The 26,028-nt window shown below is 48.0% G+C and overlaps 1 protein-coding gene across 2 annotated transcripts in view; it reads right to left on the reverse strand.

Moving 5' to 3' along the window:
- Positions 1–10,383: 10,383 nt before the first annotated feature.
- The window catches only part of MRAS (muscle RAS oncogene homolog), a 57,796-nt gene continuing 42,151 nt past the window's right edge, over positions 10,384–26,028 (reverse strand). For both annotated transcript variants that reach the window (XM_006907201.3, XM_025043645.1), the window contains 4 exons: positions 21,249–21,402; positions 19,585–19,684; positions 15,118–15,197; positions 10,384–13,707 (listed from right to left, as the gene is read on the reverse strand). In XM_006907201.3, the coding sequence (XP_006907263.1) occupies positions 13,608–13,707; positions 15,118–15,197; positions 19,585–19,684; positions 21,249–21,402 (434 nt within the window). In that variant the 3' untranslated portion in view covers positions 10,384–13,607. The remainder of the gene's footprint in view (positions 13,708–15,117; positions 15,198–19,584; positions 19,685–21,248; positions 21,403–26,028) is intronic.

Here is a 26,028-nt window from a genome sequence, read left to right on the forward strand (position 1 = left end):
AACTTCTCAACATAAGAAACCTCATGGTCTCGAGAGTTCTAATGGGCTGCCAGAGGTCAGGTGTCTCTTTCAAGAAAGGGATGTGCTTGACTACCCCATTCTTGGCCTGTGGAGCTTCTGCCAAAACTCAGACATCAGGAAGTGCTTTTAGTATCCCTTACACTGGAATAATCCTCCCGATCACGGTATAGTGTTCTTCTTGTACACTGCCAGATTCATTAGTATGTTTTTAATATTTGCATCTATTTTCATATGTGAAATTTCTCATTTAATTTTTTTACTTGCTTTATCAGACTTTGATACAAAGGTATTTCTAGCTTTATAAAATGACTGAAGGATTTTCTCTATACTTTTGTAAAGTTTGAAAAACAAGGGAATCGTTTAATTTGGAAATTTAAGTAAAATTTAGCTATAAACAATCTTGGCATGGTGCTTTATAAAAAAGTCATAAATCTTTAAAAACTTTTCCAAGTTTTTCTATTATTATTGAACTGTTCAAGTTTTCTACCTTTTTCTGGATCATATTTAGCAATATAAACTTTGTTGGAAAAATCATCCATTTTCTTTCCAGGCTTTCACATTTATTGCCATAAAGTAGCACATAATGTTTTTATCTTAGTTTCCTAGGGCTGCCGTAATTACCACAAACTGGGTGGCTTAAAACAACAGAAATTTATTCTCTCATAGTTCTGGAGGACAGAGGTCCACAATGAAGGTGTTGACAGAATTAGTTTCTTCTAAAGCCTCTGAGGGAGAGCCCATTCCATGCCTCTCACCTCGCTTCTGATGGCTGCCGGCAATCTTCGGCGTTCCTTGGCCTGTAGATGGAACACTCCAATCTCTGCCTCCATCATCACCTGCTTTCCCTCTGTGTGTCCCTGATCTAGTCTCCTCCCAATGTCTAGTGTCCTTATAACAGAGAGGATAATCCAGGATAATCACATCGTAAGATCTTTAACTTAATTATACCTGAAAAGACCCTAATTCCAAATAAAGTCACATTCTGGTACTGGAGGTTAAAATTTGGGCATATCTTTTTGGGACTACTATTCAACCCACTGTATTTCTATTCATAGAATCATAAGAATTGGGTTGAGGGTTTCTAAGAAACATGCAAGTTTATTTGTAATTAGCAAATATATATACATATACATATATATATATATATATTTTTTTTTCTGGCAGTATCATTGAGAGCCTTGTTTACATGATGCCACCAGCCCCATTTCCCAAGAAATAAGTCTGTCTTTCCACTCTCACCACATGTGTTGGAATGAAATGCAAGTTCTCCCCACTGGCAATGCTGAGTTCTATGAAATTCGTCTTTTGGAGGTGACCAGGAGGGAAAGGAATGAACTGTTTACACTTTCTGCCAAAAGTTTATAATCTATTTGAGTTTGTGAGCTTCCAAAAGAATGGGTCTGTACCTCTCACTCTTCCAAGAACCATGCTGTGCTGCTCTCATCCTAGGCCTGTCCTTCCCCAGGGCAGGGGCTCTCATTAACAATAGGGGGTGGGGGGAGGAGGTGAGAGCATTGGCTTGCACCTCCTTCTCTTTCGCATTATAATAGGGCCACCTCAATGTTTCAGTGCAACCCTTTACCGCAGAGGAGAAAAATAGCATAGCCGTTGAAAACAGGAGAGATAATGAAATCTGATCATCTGTGAAGTTGGCTGTCACAAGTCAGAGCTCTATTTGCTAAGCAACTGTAATGAAAACATTAACACATTTTCATCAAGATAAAACTAAAACCACAATAGCTTTGAACACCATCATATGGGAGAATACCTATCACAACTATGTCGGATGACATACCACATAACCCACCAACCACATCACTGGCATAACATTTCAGCTCTTTGGAAGTGATGAATCAGACTTACAGGAGCACTGCAGAGAGATTTGGCGATGTCTGCGGAGAGGGATCCTGCAGCCACAGAAGAGGGGAGAGTGCAGGCCAGTGCCTCTCAAACTTCTCAGTGTAGCAGAATTACCTGGAGGGCTTGTTAATGGCAGACTGCTGGCTCCAAACTCAGAGTTTCTGATTCAGTGGGCCTGGGGTGGGGAGAATTTGCATTTCTTATGAGTTCCCAGGTGATGTGTAGTAACTGTCCTGAGACCATGCCTTGAGAACCACTAGCCCTACGATGTGGGGCTTTGGAATCTGCCCTGTTAAAGGCTCCATCTGTGCTTGAGGCAGGAGGTCCTCACACAGCATTTTGTGAAATGCTGGCTGCAGAGTAAACAAGCCAGAGGTCAGGGCCTTGGTGGCAGTGCTGAGACTGTGAATGTGTATGAAGCCCTGTGAGAACTGAGCCAAGAAGAGCCTGTCTGAAACTCCTTCTTGGGGGGCCCACATTTCCTTGAATATACCTGGGAAGCTTAAAGCAGACAGAACAATCAAACCCCAGAAGCCATTGGAAGTCAACCGTGAAGGTTTAAGGTTTGGTTTCAGTGTGAAGTGTCCAGAAGGAGCCAGCCTGGCCTGGGGTGAGGAAGTTTAGACCCAGAGAGGTTCATCAAACGGTTCCTGAGAAGATTCTCGGGCCTGGCCCTGGGTGAACCATTGGCAAACACAACACGTAGGGTGAACTTGCTATGCTCCAGACTCTGAGTCCCCAGGGAGTACATTTATATGGGTATAAGCAGCCCTAGAGAGCAAGAAGTGCCAGAGCAGGAGTAGGTGGGTTTGCTATCCCCGGGCACCTGTGGGAGCAGAAGCGCTTCCCTACGTGTCACTCAGAGGAGCCTGGAAACAGACCCATTCGCTCTGCAATGATGCCACCTGGTGGACAAGAACAACACTAGCCCGGCTTCCTAGGCGTTCTCAGAGCGGGCGGGCTTTGAGGAACCTCAAATGGAGATAATCATACCAACTACTTCTACTTCAGCATTGATGTTGGTAATGCTAAAAATAGCAACTTGAGTACTGAGAACTTTCTATGTATATGACAGACACTATTCTAAGCTCTTCGAGTTCATCAACTCATTAAATCCTCACAGTAAACGGAGATAAATACTCATATGAGCCATGTTTTTCATAAGAGGGAGCCTGGGCTTATGAGTTGGAATAGCTTGCCAAGGACACGTAGGGAGGAAGTGCGCTCTGATTCCAGTTTGGGGTTGGCACGGAAGGCAGACTAAGAGTCCTGGCTGTGCTGCTTGGGAGACCTTGGGAGAGTTGTTTAACATCTCTGCAGCTCAGTCTCCTCACCTGGGAGGAGTTTAATTTCTCCTCATCAGACGCAATAAGTAGATTGAAAGCTCTGGGCACTTGCCATGACTGCCGTGCAGGCCAGGGGGCTCCATTCACACAAATGCCTCAGTAGTGCCCTCAGGGCTGGGCGGCTCCCTAACTCTGCTGGCACAGAGGGAGCCTTCCAAAGGTGGCATTTCAGCTCTTTGCCTAACAAAGAGAGGCATCTCTGTCAATAAAGCCCTTCTCCTGAGAAGTAGGTTGAAAGCTCTGGGCACTTGCCATGACTGCCGTGCAGGCCAGGGGGCTCCATTCACACAAATGCCTCAGTAGTGCCCTCAGGGCTGGGCGGCTCCCTAACTCTGCTGGCACAGAGGGAGCCTTCCAAAGGTGGCATTTCAGCTCTTTGCCTAACAAAGAGAGGCATCTCTGTCAATACAGCCCTTCTCCTTCTCTAACCTTTGATATCATGCCCCTCAGAGACAGTATGTATCGCGTCTGAAAAGCTTCCTTGCAGAGGTAAGTAATAAGAAGGGAAAGGAATGAACGCTTGAGGTTCAGACAGAGGAAAATTGGTCCTTAGTGGACGCAGGAAGCAGCAGTGGCCAGAAAGCCTGGCTGGGTGACCCTTAGGACATAGAGCACCCCTTACCACCTCGAAACCACCCAGTGCAAAACAAAGGGCCTGTCTTCTCCTTGGCTCCTACCTTGTCATGCTAAGTTGCGGGGCAGTGGGCGATTTTGGCTGAGCAGGTTGAGCGGGTTGTGGGAGGAGTGTAGTTAGAGCAAACAGGGATCTCTTTGGCCGCAGAGGCCAGACTGAAAGGAGGGTTTGTAGAAGGGCTGATGCTATGCGGCGCTGAACCTGGGCTGGGAAAGGAGATGGCAGTCAGTCCGAGCGTGTCGTGGCTTTGCACCCTGTCCTTAGGAAGTTTGTGACAGAAGCCTTGAACTTGGCATGGGGGAAGAGTACTGACTGGAGAGGGTGAGCCTGGAGTTCTGGAGTAGCCTCATCCCCAGCTTATAGCTTTGTAGAGGGAATCCTCCCTGGAACTCTGGGGTCAACAAAGAGATTGCATTCTAGCCACAAGCTTTTTGATGAGGACAGAATATACAATTGAGTAGTATTGAGACAACTAGCATAACACAATGCTAAAACCTATTTCACACCTAACTCCGGAATAAATTTCCAATGGATTAATGTTTAAATAATAATAGCCAACAATGACAGAACACCTACTATGTCTATGTGATTGTTCCTAGAACTTTCCATGAATCAGCGTATTTAATCTTCACTATAATGGTATGAAGTATGGACAATTTCATTTTATTATTTAATGACTAGGAAGTTATCTGAAAACAAAAGGTCAATATAAAGGTATTAGAAAAAAAATATTTAGATGAGAAAAGATCCTGTTAGCATTACACCAAAGACAAAAACCATAAAGGAGAAAATGATAGCACTGAACATTTAAATTTAAAAAAGTCTATAAATTAAAAAAATAAATCATAAATAAAATTAAAAGAGAAATTACATACTAGGGGAAAATCGTGCAATAAATACAACATATAAGTGGTTAGTAAACTTAATACATAAAAGCTAATAAATAAAAAAATGAAATCTCCAATAGAAAATTGAAGAGAGAGTATAGCCAATCTATAAGGAACAAAACCTGACAAATCATAAAATGTCTCATCTTATTGGTGATTAAAGAAATGAAAATAAAATAGAAGTTGGATGCCATTTTCTTCACATTTCCATTAAGTAAAGATTTCAAAAAAGATGATAACATCCAGGGATGATGAAAGTGCAGGAAATGAATAATTCTTATGCTGGGTCACACATCTGCTCCTAATAGCTGGGTAATACTCCATTTTATGGGTGTAACATTATTTATTTAATCATTCCCCCATTATAATTCACTTAGATCATTTCCAGTTTTTTGTCTTATCTTTGCAAAGATAAGCTTTGTTCACTGTTCTTGGCATCTTTGGTGATTTCTGTAGAAGAGGGTATCAGAAGTGGAATTTTTAAGATAGAGGATTTTAAACCTCTTGATGCCCAATGCCAACTTGTTTGCCATGCAGATTAACTCTGTTTTGATTGACAAGGGAGCAAGGTAAGAGCAGAGCTCAGAGTAGCCTCTGGAACCCAGGAGAAGAGAGGACAATGGGTGGAGTCAGTAGACTATGGAGGCTGCTTTTCAGGTGAAGAGCACTGGGCCCTGGGGGTGAGGAAGACGGGGGGTGGGAGGGCAGGAACTGTGGCGAAAGGATGGGGTGCAGGGCAGAGACTTTCCGGCTGGAAATCCAAGGACAGCGGTGGTGGGGTGATGCTAAGCCTCCTGGCTGATGCTCTGCCCAGGGCCGGCCCCACAAGGGAGGCAGAGGGGACCCTGCAGGACAGGTTGGCTTGGGCTGGCATCCTAGTGCCCCACTGACCGGGGCTGCGTGCTTGGGCAAGTCGCCCAGCTCCTCCAAGCCTTGAGTGAGGTGACCTATGCAAAGACAATGACAGGCACTTGCTCAGTGTTCAATAAGTGGTGTCTGACTTCACTAGTAGGCACTCCCAAAGCATTTACTGATTAGAGTTTTGGGATCTTGGCTAACGTCTAAATAGAGATTCTATGTGCCATCCGTTCTTCTGAAAGTATATATTGAATTCAAACCTAACAATTACCTAATAGCCCTAAAAGTACAATTATTATCATCAAACCAATGTGACAAATAAGGAAATCAAGGCATAGAGAGGTCGGGCAATTTGTCAAGGTCATCGGCCACAGCATAGCTGGGCTAGACCTGGTGACCCATATTTGCGCCATTGCCCCACACGACTTCTGTTCACCCCAAATACCAGATTCTTAGTAAAGCCAACCATAAAGATGGAGCAAAAAGTATGGACAAATTTTTTTTTTTTGGTGGGGTCGGGGGATTGTTATAGTAACAAAAAACAGTTTTGGTGCCCTACATCGAGGGCTCCTTCAGGCCACCTTACAAGGAAGTAGGGCCAAGGTGGGGTCCCTGACCACGGAGTGCGCCCCAAGACTAGAGGCCAGAGGCCCGCAGAATGCACACGAGGCCTCTGGGGTCTCACCCACTGTGCTCACTGCTGGGCTGGCCTGGCCTTGCTCACAAAGAGGCTGGAAGAAAGCAGCAGGAGGACAGGACTGGGGGCTTTGCCCTGGGAGGAGGCCCAGTGCAGAAGCTCCAGAAAGTGCCAGTGAGCTAGGTTCAAAACGCTGCTGCTGAGTCACAGGGGAAGTTGATTTGCATTCAGCTCACTGGGGAGGAGGGAAGGAGGCGAGGATGTGGGAGGTGCACTGAAAGATTTTCCTCAAACAAGTTAAAATGAGAAAGGGTAGGGTAGCAGGCTGGGATGAGCTTGTGCTCAGTGCGGTGGGGGTGGTGACAAACTGAGCATCGGCTTCGGAGCCAGATAGAACTGGGTGCAAGTGTGGGCTCAGTCACTCCCATCCCTGGACTTTGGTTTTCCTTTGTATAAAACAAGCACCGTATCACCTACCCCACGGGTTGCCTGCCCACAAGGATTAAATGAGATAATATGTATAAATAGCATAGTGCCTGGCTTACAGTAAGGGCTGAGCAAAATGTTCGCTGGTCACTAGTATTGCTGTGCATTTACTCTGTGCTCCGTGCCAAGCCCTCAGCTGAATGTGTAACGTAGATTAGCTAATTCAGGGTCCACACAGTGTGGTACCAGACCAGCAGCATCATGTCTCCTCGAAGTTGAGAGAAGTGCAAATTCTCGGGCCCTATCCCAGACCTGCCAAATCAGAACATCCTCCATTTTCAACCAGCCTCCCAGGTGATTATGATGTTTGAAAACCACGACCTAATTGATGTGATTAGTACCGTTATAGAACAAGGTGACATTTTTTATTCTTACTAGTCGGGGGACCAACCATCCTGGTTTGCCCAGCACTGTCTGGGTGTCCCAAATCCCAGGAAAGCCCTCAGTCTGAGGTAAACTGAAAACTTTGGTCACCCTAGTAATAGCTGGAACCATACATCAGCTTAGAAAGGGATCATGGGATTGTGGCCGAGGAAAGTGAACCAGCCGAGGGTGAGAGAAGCGGCAGGGGAGCAGTGAGGGTTGGTGGAGGCTCTAGTGTGGCATGGGGTGAAGGCCCATTGAGAGGCCCTGGCTGCAGAGGGGCCATCCCTGGGACCTCCAAGTCCTCAGCAAAGCTCGAGGATGGTTACTGAGAGTGGGCTTTGTGGAAACTGAGACAGGAGCCGAACCTGAGTAGCGAGGCCGTGGAACAAAGACAGAAGTGGAAGTCACCGCGAGAACCTGCCCCCCAGGAATGGTCTGAAGCCTGCAGCTGGTCTCGGGACTGCCACAGGCCACGGGGCTGGGGACAGAGGAGGGTAGTAGGAGCCCATCTGGCTTAGATTTTAAGGCATGGAGGCCCCTGCTGATATCCGTAGTAATTATTAAATTCATTTAATAAACATTGTTAACTTTGTATCACCAGGCCCTCCACTGGCCCTGGGGATATGAAAATGGAGGAGATGTGAACAAATGAGGTATCACGGTAGATCGTGACCAGTATTCAAGGGACCAGAATAACAGGAACCTGCGAGCGGTCTCAGCCCTGGCTGTAGCCAAATCACCTAGGGTGCTTTACAAAGTCTTCATACCTAGGCCCCAACCCAGGCCGATTGCACCCAATTCCCTGGGAGTGTGGCCTGGGCAGTGAGCTTCCCCCGCAACCTCCTGAAGTGACTCTAATACTAATACAGAGCCCTTTGCTAATACACTGGCCTAAGCGGTTACAATTTCGAGATGATGGCATCCGACCTCAGGTGCCTTTGCTCCATGCCTCGTATCCCTCCTCTGTCCCTGTTTCCCGGCCAGGCTCCCACCTGGGTTGTCAAGTAGTCTCTGGGCGGTCATAGCATCCCGGATTTCCTCTCCCCCTTTGCTAATTCTGGACCAGGGTGTTGGGGCTGCAGGTGGTGCTCACCACAGTGGGGGAGGTGGTAGTGAGTCATGTGTGGGTCACACACTTAGTCATGTAAGGGGACTGGGAGAAGGGCAGCTGGCCCCCTCCCTCAGGATGTTGTGGGGGAGAGTCCAAGGATGTGTCAATCAAGTGAAGAATTTTGTCAGAGCTTCTTAGAAGAGTAGATGGATCTTTGCTCCTTTCATTTTCTCTTCCCACTCTCAATGGCCGTGAAATGACCAGAAGGATTTGAAGTCCAAAAAGGAGGTTCAAGGGGCAATTCATTTTATCGCTGGGTTAACACACGGTGGTACAGCGAGAATCTCATCACAGGTGATTGTCTCCCCAGAAGAACACATGCACACACAATTTCGCATTATGATTTTGGGTGGGAGGTGTCAGCCCCTTTTGTCATCTCAAGGAGCCAAAGTTAATTACCCATGCTGGGGTCCCAAGTTCCAGACCTTGAGGGACCCGCCTTAATGAGATACAGGAAGGAGGGGAAGGACCTGGGCAACTTTGCCCGGCGAGCCAGATGCTGTCTTGCTGATGAGAACAAGACAAGCTCCCATTTACCTTCATGTGGTAGGAACTTTTATTTTTACCTACATGTAGTAATTCAAGGATTCTCAAACCTTAGGGAGCATGAGCCCTCTTCATGAACAGAGTAGAGACATAGTCTGACCTCCATTTCACCAGTTTCTCTGGCCGAAGTGCAGGAGGATAAGAGTGAAGCAGGCATGAATGATGGTAGCTTGGTCTAGGACATTAGCAGTGGAAGTAATGAGAAATGGGTGGATTCTGGATATATTTTGCAGGTAGGGTCAGCAAGATTCGCTGACAGATTAGATGTGAGGTGTGAGAGAAAGGGCTGAACTAAGGGTGATTCCAAGGCTTTTGGCCTGAGCAACTGGAAGCACGGAGCTGCCGTCGACTGAACAGGGGAAGGCTATGGGTAAAGCAGGTGTGGGAGGGTGAGGGTTGGGAGCTCAGTTTTGGACACATTAACTCTGAGACACTCTACCTGAGACATTCAAGGGGAGATATCAAGTAGGCAGTCGGGTATATGTGTGGAGTTTGAGAGTGTCAAACTGAAGATATAACTTTGGGAGTCATCAGAACATAAAAGGCATTTAAGTCTCAAGACTGGATGAAATCACGAAGAGAGTGAGTTGAGGTAGAGAAGGGGACCCAAGGACTAAGATTGGGGGTGCTCCAAAGTTAACAGGTTAGGTGAAAGTGCAGGGGCCAGAGGAGGGGATTAGGGAGTGGACATGAGGAAGGAGAAAAACTAAGAGATGGCAGCAGGACCCTAGAAGCTGATGGAAGAAAGGTTCACAAGAGGGCGTGGCCAACTGTTCTATTGGTGCAAGAAGATCAAATACGAGAAGACTGAGAACGGCCATTGAATTGAGCATGATGAAAGCCATTGGTGACCTTGAGAAGAAGGGTGGCAGTGATAGAATAATGGGTGGAAGCCTATTTGGAGCCCTTTAAAGAGTTTAAAGAGAGAGGGATTCACGGCAGTGAGTACAGATTACTTTTAAGATGGCTTCCTGCAAAAGACAGCAGAGAAAAGCATGTGGTGTCTACCAGAGGAGGTGGGTCAAAGGAAAGTTTTGTTCTTTTTTGTTGTTTTAAGATGGGAAAGATCCAGTATAGAGAGAACTGATGATGCAGGAGAGAGAGGCTCAACTTGGTCGAGTACCCACCAAGTTCATTCAGCGGGAAATAAAATCACATTGTACCAAAGACTGTAACCTTGTGGATGGCGGTGGGGGCCGTTTCCATGAAACGCAAGGTCAGATGATCAATCCAACGGGTGTCCCTTAACAAAGAGCACCATTTACAGGCTTCTCACCATGAGTCCCACGCTCAGCTTCAGCCCTCAGTCTACTTAGGAGGCGCACGCTACTATCCTAGTCATAGCCAGGGCAGCTGAACATTAAAGCGGGCAATCTGCTCAAAGGCACAGAAAGGTAGATGGCAGAGCTCAAACCCAGGGCTGCTGAACATCAAGAGGCTGGTTCTCCAAATGCTGCTCTCACCCACCCTCCTCCTCTGGCGCCGTGCAGGAAGGAGAGAACTCACATGGCCCCCGCAGTCTCTTCCTCGCTTCAGGTTTGCCTGTAAGAGGGGGTGTTAGAACACTGTCAACTGACAATGTTCTCAGCAAAACTTTAGGAATATTTGAATAGGAGGGAATAAGACAGACAAGTGTTCCTCTTCTTTTATTAATGAGTTGAGATACACAAAGACTTAATAAAAAGTTACATAAAAGGCTCCAGCATCATCGAGATCTTCAGGCATCGCCCTCATTTCATGACCATGGCCATCTGTTAATACTGTGTAACAGAAGCTGGGCGCTCACAGTTGCGCCATAATTCAAGTATCTTTCATTCTAAGGAAACCCGACATGGAATTTCTAATCCAATGGGCTGCTAATGGAGGAAGTGTGTCTATGGCTCTGGACTTACTGTACCACGTGAAGGGCCTTTGGGTTAGAGCTGCCACGTATTAATGGGTCACACCTCCTGGCAAAGTGAGATAGGCCACCCTAGGCTACCAGGCACTCTCTAGAGTAAGTGCCACAGGAAGGTGGGGGGAAAAGTCCTAAGAGAAAGCATCCAAGGGTGCCCCGTGTGGCAAAGTGCAGAGGAAGTCAGTGGCCACAGCCCCAGGCTGCGGGGATGGAGAGGATGGCTAGGATTCCCTGCTGGAGAGAGAAGGAGCCCTCCAAGGGGGCGGCAGGGCGGGGGGTGTCAGAATTTTAGAAGGAAATCTGAGCACACGGAGTGGTAAAGGCATGGAGTGAGGGGTTATCAGGTGGCCTGTAAAACCAGTGGGAACACCAGGATGTCACCAAAGACAAAAGTTCCACTGGGCTCCTCAGTCATGGAACAGCATGGCCAACTGGTTCCCGTTCCCCGGACTGACCTTGCCAGGTGACCATGGAGGGGATGGGGATGCCCCCGGGCACACTCTATTCTGGCCTGTCTGGAAGCCGCTATTGCCACAAGGGCCCACGGTTCTCTAGAATACAAAGAACTGTCTTTTAAAAGTGTTATTTACCCATCTCGCCTATGGGAACGATGAGGTCATAGGAGATGAAGGCTGACCACTGGCTCAACAGCAGAGGCTGCAGAAGGCCATCCTTTAACCAGTTTCTCTCTTGGGCATTGTGGAGTTAAACTGTGGGCTGAGTGCAGAACAGATGCCCTGGAAGATGGGGCCAGGGGTGGGCCAGATGCACTGCCCCTGTGGGTGGGAGCTGGGAGGACAGAAGCGGTCGGCGCCCCTCTGTCTGGTTACCCTCATGGCTGAGAGCTTCGCTCTAGGCCAGCTGGTCTGCTTCCAACAAGACGTGCCATGCAGTGCTGTCAGTGAGCTGCAGGCTCCGCAGTGGGCAGGGGTGATCTGGTGGTGCTCCACGCCCGGTAGAATTTCCCCAGCAGTGGACGCGGCGCTGTGTGTAGGGCTTCCCGTACCACTGTACCACTCCTTCAGTGCAAAGCATCCCCTCTCCGCCTGCCTTGCCTCTTCCTTGTCTCCAGCCACCAAACTGCATACGGGGCTGCTGCAGACATGGCTCAGAGGAGCAGAAGGGTCAGAAAGAGCCTTGTCCCCTTAGTGTTTAAAATGCCCATTAACATTACAGGATCTTGGGCAGCTCTGAGGCGCCTGATCTGGCATGTTCCTTGTTATCCTGCCTTTTAGGGTCAGAAAAAAGGGCCATTTAGACAAAGAAGTTTGATTTTCAACCAATGAAAGTTCCAACTGTTTCATTCTGCAGCAGAATCACTCCTCGGCTGGGCCCTTCGGTGCCGGTGATCTTGCCAAGTTAGGAACTCGGCACGCTTTCAAAACTGGAAAAGAAGACAGGTGTCCCGATGTCCAGCTGGCACTCACTTTCCCGGGCTTCTTTCTCCAAACAGTGGCCAGGCCACCTGCTAGGTATGCTCTAGTTTGTCTAGTGATCTGACTTGTAACATATGGAAGATGAGGTCACTAGTAGTGCCACCTCATCTTCTGACCATCTCTCAGAGGCGTACTGCTGTTCCTGCTGCCTCTCCACCCCATCCTGACCCCTAAAATCTAGTCTTTGGCTCACACTGTCAGCACCTGAGAGGGAGGTGGGCATCGTCAGGGAGTTGGGGGACTGTCCCCTTGTAGAAACAGGTGTATGGGAGCCATGCCATCGCCTAAACCTTCCTTTCTCCTCCCATCATATATTATAGTTAATATCTGAGAGGTTAATGAAAGTGTGTGCCAGAAAGGCAACCTAATGCTAAGTTTGCAAATGCTTCAAGGGGTTTGTTCATTTACCAGGCTTAAGAAGTGGCTGTCAGAGGGGAAATGGCTTTAGGTCTTGGTGCTGTTTTGGTAACACCAGTATTGGATCACTTTTGGTTGAGTCGGCACAAACTAGAATTTCCTGGATGGCGTCCACATTAGCTTACTTTGACGTGGAGAAACATACACGCCTGTGTCACCGTGTCTGTATCAGAGAGGCACCGGGCAGCACAGGCGACGTGAGGAAGCCCTCTTACTTGGCTGGGAAGAACAGAACTCAGCCCACAGTGGCTGAAAAAGAAATGAACACTTCGGCAAAGTCCATCCACTTATTTGGTTTACACATTTCCGGGATAATGAAAACTCCTTTTAGAACTGCCATGCTCATTCCAGCCTCTCCCCTCAGCAAAATAAAATCGTCTCCTAATATCTGCTGTAAAAGCCTCCAGGTAAACACGTCTCTCTCCTCTCTCGTTTCTAGGCCATGAGCAGCGTCTGTTTCTCCTGAGGCTTCCTCCTACAGTCCTCGTTAACTTCCAGTCTCTCGGTCATTCTACTTTCATATTGAGTTGAGTTTTGGCACTGCTGGGAAAGCTCAGTTAAAAAAAAAAACAACAACAACAATATTCCAGACACGTTGTTAGAGAGGTCTGCCGAAGACCTGAAACTTCGCCAGGCAGTGGGCACAGACCCCTTCGATACAATAATAACCACTAAAATAATTTAAAAATCTACAAAAGACACCCAAGCTCAGACACTTTGGACTGGAGACAAGGGGGGAGCTTGTTCATGGCTTGTTTTGTACTTTGTACGTGGATAAGCACTTCCACATCAAACCAACACTGTGTAGTTCGAAGAAACAGCACAGCCACCTGGAGAGGGGGAGGAACTGGGCTGAATCGACACGAGGGGCTGGATGCGACCTCTGTTTAGCGTGGCTTCCTGTGTCTTATGAGACATGGGAACGCCTGTGCCCTTCCGGCAAAGCCAGGCCCCATTTCCTCCCTGGCCTCCCTCCCTTTTCCTTCTGTGCCAAGTCCTCGGGTTCAAGGGTCATGGTTAGAAATGGATTTCAGTGAGGTTAGGCAGTGGAGGGGTCCCAAGAACTGGCCAGTTCATGGTCACTGTGCTTAAGGCCTCAGGCCCGTCACAATATCACACACTGTAGTTTGTGGGTGCCAGTGGCCCGGTCTCCCCGCCATTTGGTTTTCTTCTTCTTCTTCTGGCTTTTTTCTGGAATCTGTTGCCTTTTGAGACAATGAAGGGCAGAAAATCATAGTCAGAGTGGGCTTTGCTTCTCTCTGCCCTTCTCCTCCCTTGCCCCTGGGTCTGCAGAAGGGAGGCCTGTTCTAGCTGAGGGGGCAGAGATGCTGCTGCTCATGGACACCCACCGAAAGAGGGCCTGGCCTGGACAGCCTCTCCGAGGCTAGGAAAGTGGGGAGGGAGAGAGGAGAGGGCAAAGCTTGTCATCCTGTTGGTGAGAGTTCCTGACATCATGCTATGGCTACATTTATTTAAATCAAAGTATGTGTCACACACACACACACACACACACATAGAGTGTTGGTCTCTATTTCCATGTTTCATATTTTAGTTAAAATGACAGGTCAGCTGAGTACAAAAGCTTTTTACATGTTTTCTGTTAATTTTTCCTATGTCTAAAACCTGCCCTTGGAAGTATAGGTCTATAACCAAGAACTTACGACCTCCTGGTGATAATGTATCCTAATTGGAGGCAAAATGCCTACGAAAAAATAATTTCAAGAGTGCAGAATTGCCAGCGACAGTATAAGGTGGAGGCTGCAATGTTACAGTCCACGCTACAGAATAAAGAGAAGAGGAGGCTGTTGGGTCTGCGTGTGAGTGTGCTCATCTGTGTGTCCGTGGGGTGGGAAGGACACTAATAGAGCCCAGTATGTGATTTCATAACTAAGCAGCAGCCTTAAGAGTTCACCAGCATAACGCAACATACTATATGCATGGTGTCTGAGAACCACCGGCTGGGCTGCTCTGTATGTTGATGTTGGAAATGGGAAAGGTGGGTGACAGGGAGACCAGCCAGGATGCTGTCATCTGAGTACAAGGTGATTAAGGTTTGAACCCTGACTGTGCACAGGAGTGTGTAGGAGGCTACTGATTGGGGTTTCTGACGCTCCTTGGAGACTGACAGTGTTGGAGTCCGGAAAGGAGGCACATGTACAATGCCTCTGAAATTTGAGCCTGGGAATCGGAATGTTGGTTGTTCAGATGACATGTCAAGGGCGCTCTGACATCAGGGCAGGGAAGAGGAGATGGACCCACTTCTTATGGTGTTGACTGCTGCGGTACTGGGACAACAGTGAAGGCAGGATGGAGGGGGCTCTCAGGGAGGCCGAGCTGCGGGACCGAGGGGAGGCCAGAGGGGAGGCTGAGCTGCTGCTTCAGACAGGAAAGCACATCTCTTTAGCTAGTGATCAGCTTCAGCCACGGGTAGAGGGGAGGGCAAAGGTAGGTAGGCAGGGCAGGGGAAAGGAATGAACAGAACTATAAGGAATCCCAAAACGGGCCTGGAAACGCCCAGCCTTGGCCTCGGATCCAGGAGCCGTGTGTTCCCCCAGCCCTCCCAGTGCCCATCTCCCTGCAGAGGCCCTGTTTCTGGGGAGGCGTGCAGTGCTCACCTAATTACTCTAACCAAGTCATGGAAGGCTTTGTCGACGTTGAGAGGTGGGTCCTTGGCACTGGTTTCTATGTACGGAATCTGGAAGGCAAAGCTCACTTTTGGTAAAAGTGCCACCGAGGTCCACAAAGGCTTGCTTCCTACAAACGCAAATTCACAGAGGTCCCGAGGACCCGGATGCTTTTAACAACACCAAGTCCCCTCGGTGGCTTCTCGACCTTAAAGAGCTTGGAAAGTTTTACTGACAGCTTTTTCAATTCTCCCTTGTTCTCTAGTCACAGAGATATTTAATAGCTCCCTAAAATAGAATTAAAACGATCTTTTTATACACTTGAAGACTAAAGACTACTTCATTTATCAAACTAAAATACACTCTGATTCTACTAATTTTTCTTTCTGAGGTCTATTTCTCTACTTTAGGTAGACTTCTGCCCCTCTTCCTGAGCCATCCAGAGGGGACTGTGGCAGGAGAAGCCGAGGCAAGGCTGGGCCATGGGCCAGACTCTGCACCCTGGTGACGGCTGGTCTGTCTGTGCCCCTCACCCACAGTAAGCCTGCCTGGCCCAGCTCCTGTTCTGCATCCACACGCCAAGCTCAGCAGTGTTTGCAGAAGGCTTGTGTCTGCATATTTAATGCGCAGTAATCATCATTGGGCTAAAAGGCAGCAGCACATGGGGAGACGTGGCCGAGGTGACCCTCTAGGATGGGACGTGAGGGCCATGTCCACACCAAGCCTCAGACAGGCATAGGGAGGAAAACAAAGGCTCCACGAGGTCAGAACACAGTCCTGAGCTCTTGTCTCCCCCCATAACAGGGACCGCACAAAGCAGGAAAGGCTCCCCCTCATTCCCCCACAAGTGGAAAGCCCGTGGGGTTCACATAACATACACAGGTTTCCCTAGATGAGATAGAGATAAGCCAATTGTGACTGAACTGAAGAACTTTGGTATTTTTCGTAACTTTTTCCTCATTACAATTAAGGCTTTTCATTATAACATTTTTTTTTTTTAAAGCATGGTTAATAAAATAAAAATGATCAACACTTTAAATACATTGGGTGGGCGGTGGTGGGGTGACAGTAAGCTGTTATTTTAGAGGAACATATTGTAAACCATTGCCCAGAACACATCATAAAGGTTCTTCCCATCGATTCTTATCATGAGAGATCCGATGTTCACATGCTGCTGTGGCTTCAAGCAGGGGTCTTGTAGCTGACCAGACACAAAGGGCAGAGCACAAAGGGCAAGGATTAGGCCTTTGAAATACTCATTCAACAAATATTTGTGCCACTGATGACCCTGAGAGGAAACTGCTCTCCACTGCAGGCTTTGGGACTGCAGGCTGTTCACTGAGATGGCTGTGGACTGTTTGGCTTCCCAGGTCTCAACGTCCCTGACCTCCCTTAGTCCTTGTGCTTACCCTTTTAGGTAAGCAAATATCTCCATTCTACAGCTGGTGAAGCCGAGCTTAAAGGGGTGACGTACTTGCCCAAGGTCACACAGCAGAGAATTAAGGTTTGAACCGGGTGCATGTTCCACTTCCTGCCTGGCCTCCCCCAGACAGGTGGGGATGCTGAGGTCAGCTTGGGAGCTTCTTCTAGGTGTGGCAGGTGCCCCAGTAGCTCCTGGTATCAGGGTTCTATGTGACCTTGTGAGGCCAGGACTATGTGCTTCCCTGTGCACACTCAGAGGGGAAGCGGGAAGGCACCTGCAGCTGAGTCTGGGACCTACCTGGAGCCTTTTCATGTCCTATAATCCTGCTGGTTCAGTAAGTCTCAGGTTGCAGGGCCTCAGACCACTGCTGTCTGTCCCACTGCACTGCTCAGAGAAGTACATGATTTGCAGTATCCTCCAGGTCCCCAGATACCCTCCACCTTCTTTCTGGGGGTCCTGCCTCTACCACTGCAGAAACACCTATGTGCATTATCTGGGTTCTTAGAATTCCAGGATTTCAGTAGCAACAAGACTTAGACTAAGGGAAACCTTGCAGTAAACAGTAGTAGCATTTGACTACACCGAAAGGCTAAGAAATGCCATCTTCCTGCTCAGGATGGGGGCAACCTGCCTTGGTCAGCTAAAGAGGAACTTGCCTTATCATCTCTAAAATGAGGGTGTTGTTGACAGCAGCTTGTAGAGTATTTGGTCAAATGATAAATGAGGAGGCGGTGCTGGCTGTAGGAGAAGCATCGGCCGAGAGACTGGAGACCTGAGTGCCAGTGGGGTGGGGGTGGGGCCCTACTTACCAGCTTGAGGCCCCTGGAAACCACCTAACCTCCTGTGTCTCATTCACTTTATTTGCAGGATAGGACTAGAGCTGCCCCCTTGCGGTACCCTTCTCCCCTCCCCACTCACACACCCAGGAGGGACCAAGAAGGTGTTTGTGAAAGTCCTTAGCAAACTCTCTTCAGGTCACTGTATGGAGCCCAAGACTGAGAAGTGACAATGGCTCCTCGGGCCTCTCTCTGGTTAGGATGTCGGGCCCGTGGAGGAGGCATGCGTCTAGTGTTAGACCCAGGGGTCAGTTCCCAGGCCTCAGCTGCTTCTAAGCAGCACCTGTCTTGGCTGGTCATCCATCCTTCTTGAGGAATTTCCTTTATCTGGCTCCATGACATCCCACTCTGGTCCTCATACATCACTGATTGCTCGGTCCCTTCTGCTGCTTCCTCATCTCCCCGCATCACGACACGGAAGTGTCCCCGGCCTCAATCCAGAGGCCCCTTGCCTAGCTACACCCACTCTGGTGGGGTTCATAGCTTTAAATTCTATCTACGTGCTGCTAGTTTCCAGTATTTACCTCCAGACTGGTATATCTGACTTCTGCCTTGACACTTCCACTGGAGTATCTACTTGGCTCCTCAAACTAAAGAGATCTAAAACCAAGCTCCTGGTGTCCCCACATACTCGCTTCTACAGTCTCCCCGCCCAGTTGCCGTGACCCCAGTCCTCTGAAGGTGGCTCACGCCTCAAACCTTGCAATCACCCTCGATTCCTTTCTTCTTCTCTCACCCCCCATCCAGTCTGTGAACGTATCCCGTTGGCTCTTTTAGAAATATATCCAGATTCCTACCACTGCTCGTTACCACACTGGTCCATGTCCACTGCACCTGGGTTATTGCAGCAGCCCCTAAATGGTCTTGCTGCTCCCACCCTTGTCCCTACAGACCGTTCTCTCTGCATGCCACCAGAGAAAAGCTGTTCAGCCATAAGTCAAACCTCGTCACTCCTCCCTCAAAAACTGCGGATGGTTTCCCCTCTCACATTGAGTAAAAATCCTCGAGGCCTCTCTGCTCCCACTCCTGCTACTCACCCCCTCCTACTCCTTCCACTCCAGCTACCCTGGCCTCCTTGCTGTTCCTGATGATCAGCAAGGGGCCTCTGCACTGATGATCCCCTCTGCTGGAACATTCCTTCCCCAGATATCCGATATCCGCAGGGCTTAATCCCCTCACCTCCTTCAGCCATCGTGGACATGCACCCTTCCCCACAAGGCCTTCCCTGACCACCCTATTTGGAACAGCACCCCTCCGTCCCACATTCCCAACCTTCTTCCCATAGTACATGTCACCTTCTGACACACTCTGACTTGCTTTGTTTATTGTCTTTCTCCTGTCACTAGAAGGAAGCACCATGAGGCAAGGAGCTGTGTTTTCCAGGGCCTAGGGCTGCTGAATGAATATGTGAATGAACACAGAAGGCAGAGGCAAGCAGAGCTACATCGCATGAGCCCCTTTCCGCTACGCACAGAGCTGGGACCAGGGAAGAAGCAACCTTGCAGACTTCCGAGCAGGCAGGGTGGACTTCTACATAATTGACCAATGAGGCCATGGGCCGTGCTGATATGGGAGAACGGTGAGAAGAAGCCCAGTGACCCTACCCAGCACCATCCAGAGGGCAAAGAAGCATCACAGTGAAAAACAAAACAAAACAAAGATGTCTGCCGACGTTCACCGTGTGGCCTGGGCAAAACTCAATTTGAGTACCTGTGAGATGGAGATAATTGTACCCACTTCAGTGTGTGCTTGTGAGGAACGCTCCCCCAGCACAATGCCTGGCACGGAGCAGGGCTTAGTGAATGGCAACTCATCTGATGATCTTGAACATAATCAGGCAACTGGCTCAGAGAAGGAGACAGAAGCCAATCCTCTGCACAGCCCAGCGATGAATCTCCTGCGTCAGGGCTCAGGAGGTGGCCTGTACACCACAGCTGGCAGTCCACTGTGAAGGTACTTGCTCCCCACATCAGAGCCTCTAATGACTGACCAGAGGGTGCTCTCTCTCTGGTCTGTTGTCTTGTTTCACAAAATACCCCACATTGCATATGCCTGCTAAGCCTCTCTGTGGAATCTAGCCCACTACCTAGGAGGTCCGAGTTCCATTCCCACAGCCAGGACCGTGGGAGTAATGGGGTACTGACTTCTGACTCTTACCCATTTCCTGGCACCCCCAACACACACACACACACAACCTACATTGTGTTTGGTCGCCATTTCTTTTCCTTGCTCCCTGGTGATTTTCCTCAAATGCATCAAGTCCACCTTGTTGGCCACGAGGATCATCGGGAATGACTCCCTGAGGAATAAAGAAACAGTAGCTCATGAGGTTTTGCTGTCGCCACCCCAGTGAGGGCAGTACAGCCACAGCTCAGGCATAACATAGCACACGGCACCTCCCCGCTGGCCTGGGCCTGACCTGAGTCCTTTCCTCCACATCTCTTGGAAAGGGAAGGGGCCTGGAGGCTACTGGCTGTCTTGGTTGAAGCCTTAGGCCTGTTGCAAGGTGAGCGAGGGGCCCTCCGGGGAACCTCCTGGCTCGACACTGTCAGTGAGGGCACCAAGAGGCTGCTGGGCTAGGGGCTGGGTGCCCAGACTTGCTACATCCCATCTCTAGGTCACCCTGATGCACGAACCGTGCAGGGCTGCTGTGGCCATCAGCCATGGCTTGTGAGGAGCACTAAGGCCAGGCACATAGCTGGCACTCAGTAAATGGCAGCTGCAAAATCAGGATGGCTCTCAGGAAAGAAAGGGTGAAATCAAGAAGCATGTCTGCCTTAAGGATTTCCACTGACATATGTGGCCATATTGCTGTTCAAAGCGAACAAAATGCTAGTCTCACAGCGTCTTTGTCACCGTTGGCTATTTTCAGTAAGAAAATTATAATTGGTCAGGTGAAAATGGTACTTTATTATTTCTCCTTGTACTTCTCTGATAAGCAAAAATGTTGAATATTTCCCACATCTGAGTATTTACGTTTTCTTTTTTGAGATTCCTATAGTCAGGGGCTTAACCCGCATTTCTTTCTTGGAGGCGTGTGTGTGTCAGTTGTGTACCCCTTTACCTTATAAAGCTATTAACCCTTTACCTTTGGGATAGGTGTTAACTGGATTTTTCAAACTTACTGAGATTTGCTCAAAGCTTGCTATTTTCCTATTGGTCCTTTTACTTTCTTTACAGTGCCCGTTTAAGATCCCGTTGACTGAAAAGACCAGTTAGGCTTATAACAGACTCCAAATTATTTAACTACTCCACATAATGCTAAGAAATAAAAATTAGCCTTTAATTAGGGGACTGTAAATCTCACAAATGCAATGTAACCATTTACAGTGTAAACCGGGGAGAAAATTCATTTTTTTAACAATAAAATTTTGCTTAAATCGGAGCTGAAAAACAGAGATGTTACTATGACTCCAATTTTGCTTAAATTGGAGCTGAAAAACAGAGATGTTGTTTCACTGGTGGGGACAGTTTAGGAGAGATGGGAGGGAGCTGACCCCTTGAGGCCCTAGAAACAGTTTGACCCCACAGAAAGAACTAGGGTAGGAGTAGGAGTCAGAGGGCCCAAGGTCTGAAGCCAGCTCTGCCCTGCTGTGCCTCAGCTTTCACCTGAAAATGAGAGAGAGAGAGAGAGAGAGAGAGAGAGAGAGAGAGAGAGAGAGAGAGAGAGAGAGAGAAAGAAAGAGAGAGAGAATCTTTAGTGCTGTATTTAAAGGAGGCAGGGAGGGAAGGGAGGGAGGTGCGTAGGTGGGGGATGCGGTGGGGTGGGGTGGGGGTAAGACAGAGACAGAGACAGAGGCAGAGGCAGACAGAGCCTGCTCCGAACTAGGAGCCCAGCAAGTTCTTGGCCCAGGTGTGCTCACCTGTCCTTGACACGCAGGATGAGCTGGTGGAAGCGGTCCACGTGCTCGAAGCTGGCCTTGTCTGTGACCGAGTAGACGATGAGGAAGCCGTCCCCCGTGCGCATGTACTGCTCCCGCATGGCACTGAACTCCTCCTGCCCGGCTGTGTCCAGAACTGGGGTGGGATGGGGCCGGTCAGGAGCTGTCACCATCCACCCTGGAGCCCCAGCAGCCTGCAGACCCCCATGCTGCTTCTGTCCCCTCTGCGGCTCAATCTTAACTGTCCCTATAAAAGCCACTCATGCTCCCTGTGCTGTGATGTGAGGGTCCCGGTAGGGCCTCAGACACCTCATGTAAGGCTCTAACTGACTCATTTTTGGGCCCACCAATTCCAACCCATGCTGCTCCCCAGTCCTTAATTATCTATAGAAAAACCTCAGAAAGTCAGAAAGTCAGACCAACTCTGCTTCACAGTCCCTCTGGCCAGTGCCCAGACCTGGGCTCAGATGCTCTAAAATGATTCCTAGGGGAAGTTACCTGACTGTCTGAGATTTCTCTCCCTCTTTGTAAATGGACACAGTGCCTCTACTTTGCAGTCCCTAGGGAGGAGAGCCTGCTTGTGGATGTGTCTGGGGCAAGCCCTGGAGAGGCTATCTGGGTCAGGAAGGTACCAGGCAGGCCATGGGGAAGGACTAGCCCCTCGTGAGCAAGGGTCACTTACCTCCTGGGAAGGGGCTGATACAGGGTGGTGGGAGGGGGAGCTAAGGTGGGAGGCGGGAACAGAGAGCTGGGGAGAACTCTCTCAGCAAAGGGTCTCCCCGCCTCAACTCATCCATCCCCTCTCACTACCCCACCCCGTGGATTCCTGGTGCCTGCTCTGAGATAACATGCTCATCCCCGCCTGTGTCAGAGAGGTCACAGCCACAGCTGGGGTGGGGGTGGCGATCTCACTTTCAAAGTGCAAGCTTGACTCCCTCAGGCTCTGCCAAAGTCCTATGGGCACCATGAAGTCTGAACCCCTCAGCGTCCTGGCAAGCCCCTACTCATTTGCTAGTCTCTCCTCATTCTTCTTTCTCGCTCACTTCTCTGACTTGACCCAATTTTCCCTCTCCCTGGAGGCAGTGGAGTGGCTGGTTACAGATTCTGGAGCCAGATTCTGGGTTGAGTCCGGCTGCTCATTCCCAGAGTGTGACCCTGGGCAACTCGTTTTTCTGTGCCTCCATAAAACGGGAATCAGCAGGGCTGTTTTGAGTTGCTATACCAAAGCCCTTAGAACCGTGCCTGGACTGTCTTCTGTGAGTCTGCTTTCCCCACCCGGGGTGCTCTACCCCACCTTTGGGCCTGAGATTCCTTCTCACCCCTCCCCCACCTCCCCCACTCCCTTGCCTTGGCAGCTGACTCTGACCCACTGCATTCTGCTGCCTGAGCCCCTACGAGTCTCCCACCCCTATATGGACCCTTCTTGTTATTGTTCTTGCTGCACATTTAATCAGCCTCCAGCTGGACTTTCAGCTCCCTGAGGCAGGGACCTGCTTTTGTGAGCCACCCATCTACTCGGAGCTTGGCATAAACAGTGTCCAAATAGTAGTTGAACGTAAAATTAATGTGAAGTCTATCCAATTTTGTTCATTCATTTATTCATTCATTTAAGAACTATCTGAGCACCTACTATGTGCCAAGCAGTATTCTAGGTACTATAGATACAGGGTGAACAAGGCAAAAACCTTGCTCTCATGGAACTTATAATCTAGTAGGGAGATAAACAAATGAATGGATAATATAATTTCTCGTGGAGATGAGTATATACTGTGAAGAACAATATGGCTGGTTGGAGGTAACTGGCAGAAGTTGGTGTTATTTTGGATAGGGAAGGAGGGCATCTCTCAGGAGATGATATTTAAGCAGTGACTAAATGCTAGCAGGGGAGAACCATGTGGCCTAGGGGACGAGCATTCCAGGCAGAGGGTACCGGGGAGGGGAGGTGTACAAGGGCGGGCCTGATGGCCTGGGGGAGCTCAGGGAAGGGTGAGTGGAGGAGAGAGAGGAGGCGGGGGCAGGTCTCAGGGCCTGCTGCGCCCGGGTAACCTTACTTCATTCCAGATAGGACAGGGGCCACTGGAGAGTTTGAGCAAGAGTCACGTGATCTGTAGGACTTTTGAAAAGTCTACCTTGGTTGCTGGGAAAGCACAGACCACGAGTGGAAGCTGGGGTACTCGTTAGGAGGTTAGTGTAATAATCCAGGCAAGACACGATGGAGGGTTGGACTAAGGACCAAGGGGCAGAGTTGGAGTGTGGGGTGGATGCTATGAGAAGTGAGCTAATTCAGGCTACTTTCTAAGACAGAATCAACAGGAGCAGGGCTTTCTGGAGGAAAATGTGGAGATGGGGGAGATGAGAGAGAGTGGCTCTGAAGACAATGGCTGTTTTGGACCTCAGCCAAATAAATGGTGGTGTCATATACTGAGGTGGGGACAATTGGGTGAAAAACAGGGTTTAGGGGCCTCAGTTCTTGACACAGGCTTCAGAACCTCTCAGACATCTACATGGGACTTCGAATAGGCATTTGGAGACGTAAGTCAGAAATTGAGGAGGCAGGAGTTACAGATGTGGGAGCTGCGGTGTGTGTTGGCAAGGAAAGCCACAGGATGAACTATCGAGACACCCGGGAATCCACACCTCCTCAGGCAGCACCTTTACCTAGTGCCCGAGAAAGTGATCTTGTCCCCACAGCCTGTCATCATCCCTGCACATGCTCTCGAGTCACTCAGGGTGCCAGAGGGGCAAGGCTCGGTGGACACAAGAATCTGTGATGTGCCCCACAGAGGGAGGCACATGGCTATCCCTGCTTTGTTCCCCTCACATATGAAATGAGGGGCAGGGTTCCTGGAACTCAGGGCCTTTGAGCTCTGACATCCTAGAATTATTTGGACGGACCAAGAAAATAGGATCTATGGCTGAGGACCAATGAGCAGACTGAGGGAGCTGCCCCAGTATTCCCTAGGGAAAGGCAGGAAGACTGCACTTTCATCTGGAGGGAGTGGAGCCTTTTTTCCTAAATAAATCCCACTCAGAACCACAATCAACGAAACAGATGAAATAGTGTGGATCTGGCTGAAATGGGGATGGAAAGGCCTATATTGAACAGAATACATTAAGTTAATATTGTAATTAATATATTCACAGATTTTGAGTGTGTCTATTATTCAAAACAAAAACTAGAGACCTAGGATACTTAAAAATATGATCATTCAGAATTTTAAAAACTCAGTAGGAAGCTGAAAATCAAAACGGACCATCTGGGAAAAAAAATAGTCATTTCAGACATCGATGGTCTTAGAAATTATATTACCTATGCTTTCTAAAAGAATTCTTGGAGGATATACTACGGAAAAGCAAAAAATGGATCCATAAAAGAGAAAAATGAGTATTATAAACAATGGTAAGCAAACAACAAAACATGAGGTAAGTTTAAATAAATATTGTTACACAATTTGAAGAAAATGAATGACAATTTACAACTAAAATCTATGATGACCCATTTTTGAGGGTGGGAGCTAGTAAAAAGTAAGTTACTACTAAAGTTCTTGCCGCATTTCGGAAGAGGCTAAACATAGGATTACATCAAGATGCTGAGTATATGTACACATGTCTATATACATAGGATAACTACTAGTATAAAAATTAAGCTCAAAACTTCCTAATCATTATAGGAAAGAAAAACAGAACAAAGTAAATGGAACCAATCCAATGAAAGGCAAAAATAAATTAAACAAAAATAAGAAAGTTAAAACAGCAGACATGAAGTAAGATGGCCGAAATAAATCTAACTGTGCCTAATGACAATAAATGCAAATGGGTTAAATTCAGCTGTGAAAAGCAGATACTTTGTATCTAAGAGCTTATTTTGGGGTTATTTTGGTTTTGTTTTTGCCTTTTTTTTTTTTTAGGTTCCACATATAAGTGAGATTATACGGTATTTGTCCTTCTCTGTGTAATTTATTTTACTTAGCATAATGTCCTCAATATCCATCTATGTTGTTGGAAATGGCAAGATTTCATTCTTTTTTATGGATGAATGATATTCTACTATATATATAGCTCACATTTTCTTTATTCACCATCAAGGAACACTTAGGTTGTTTTCATATCTTGTTTACTGTAAATAATGCTGTGATGAACATGGGGGTGCCATACATCTTTTCAAATTAGTGTTTTCATTTACCTTGATAAATATCCAGAAGTGGAATTGCTGGATCATATGGTAGTTCTATTTTTAATTTTTTTTTGGAACTTCCATACTGTTTTCCAAAGTGGTTGTACCAATTTACATTCCCATTAATAGGGTACAAGGGCTTCCCTTCTCCATATCCTCGCCAATACTTGTTTATTTCTTGCCTTTATGATAACAGCCATTCTAACAGGTAGGAAGTGATATCTCATTGTGATTTTGATTTGCATTTTCCTGATGATTAGCAGTGCTGACCACCTTTTTATGACCTGTTGGCCATCTGTATATCTTCTTTGGAAAAATGCCTATTCAGACAGATCCTTTGTCCATTTTTTAATTGAATGGGTTTTTTTTTAACTATTGAGTTGTTTGAATCCTTTATATAGTTTGGATATTAGCACCTTATCGAATCTATGATTTGCAAATGTCTTCTCCCATTCAGTAGGTTACCCTTCATTTTGTTGATGGTTTCCTTTGCTGTGCAGATTGTAATCTGATGTAGTCCCATGTGTTTATTTTGGCTTTTGTTACCTTTCTTTTGGTATCAAATCCAGAAATCATCTCCAAGACCTA

The sequence above is a fragment of the Pteropus alecto genome, unplaced genomic scaffold, assembly GCF_000325575.1.
Source record: "Pteropus alecto unplaced genomic scaffold, ASM32557v1 scaffold92, whole genome shotgun sequence".
NCBI classification, from domain to species: domain Eukaryota; kingdom Metazoa; phylum Chordata; class Mammalia; order Chiroptera; family Pteropodidae; genus Pteropus; species Pteropus alecto.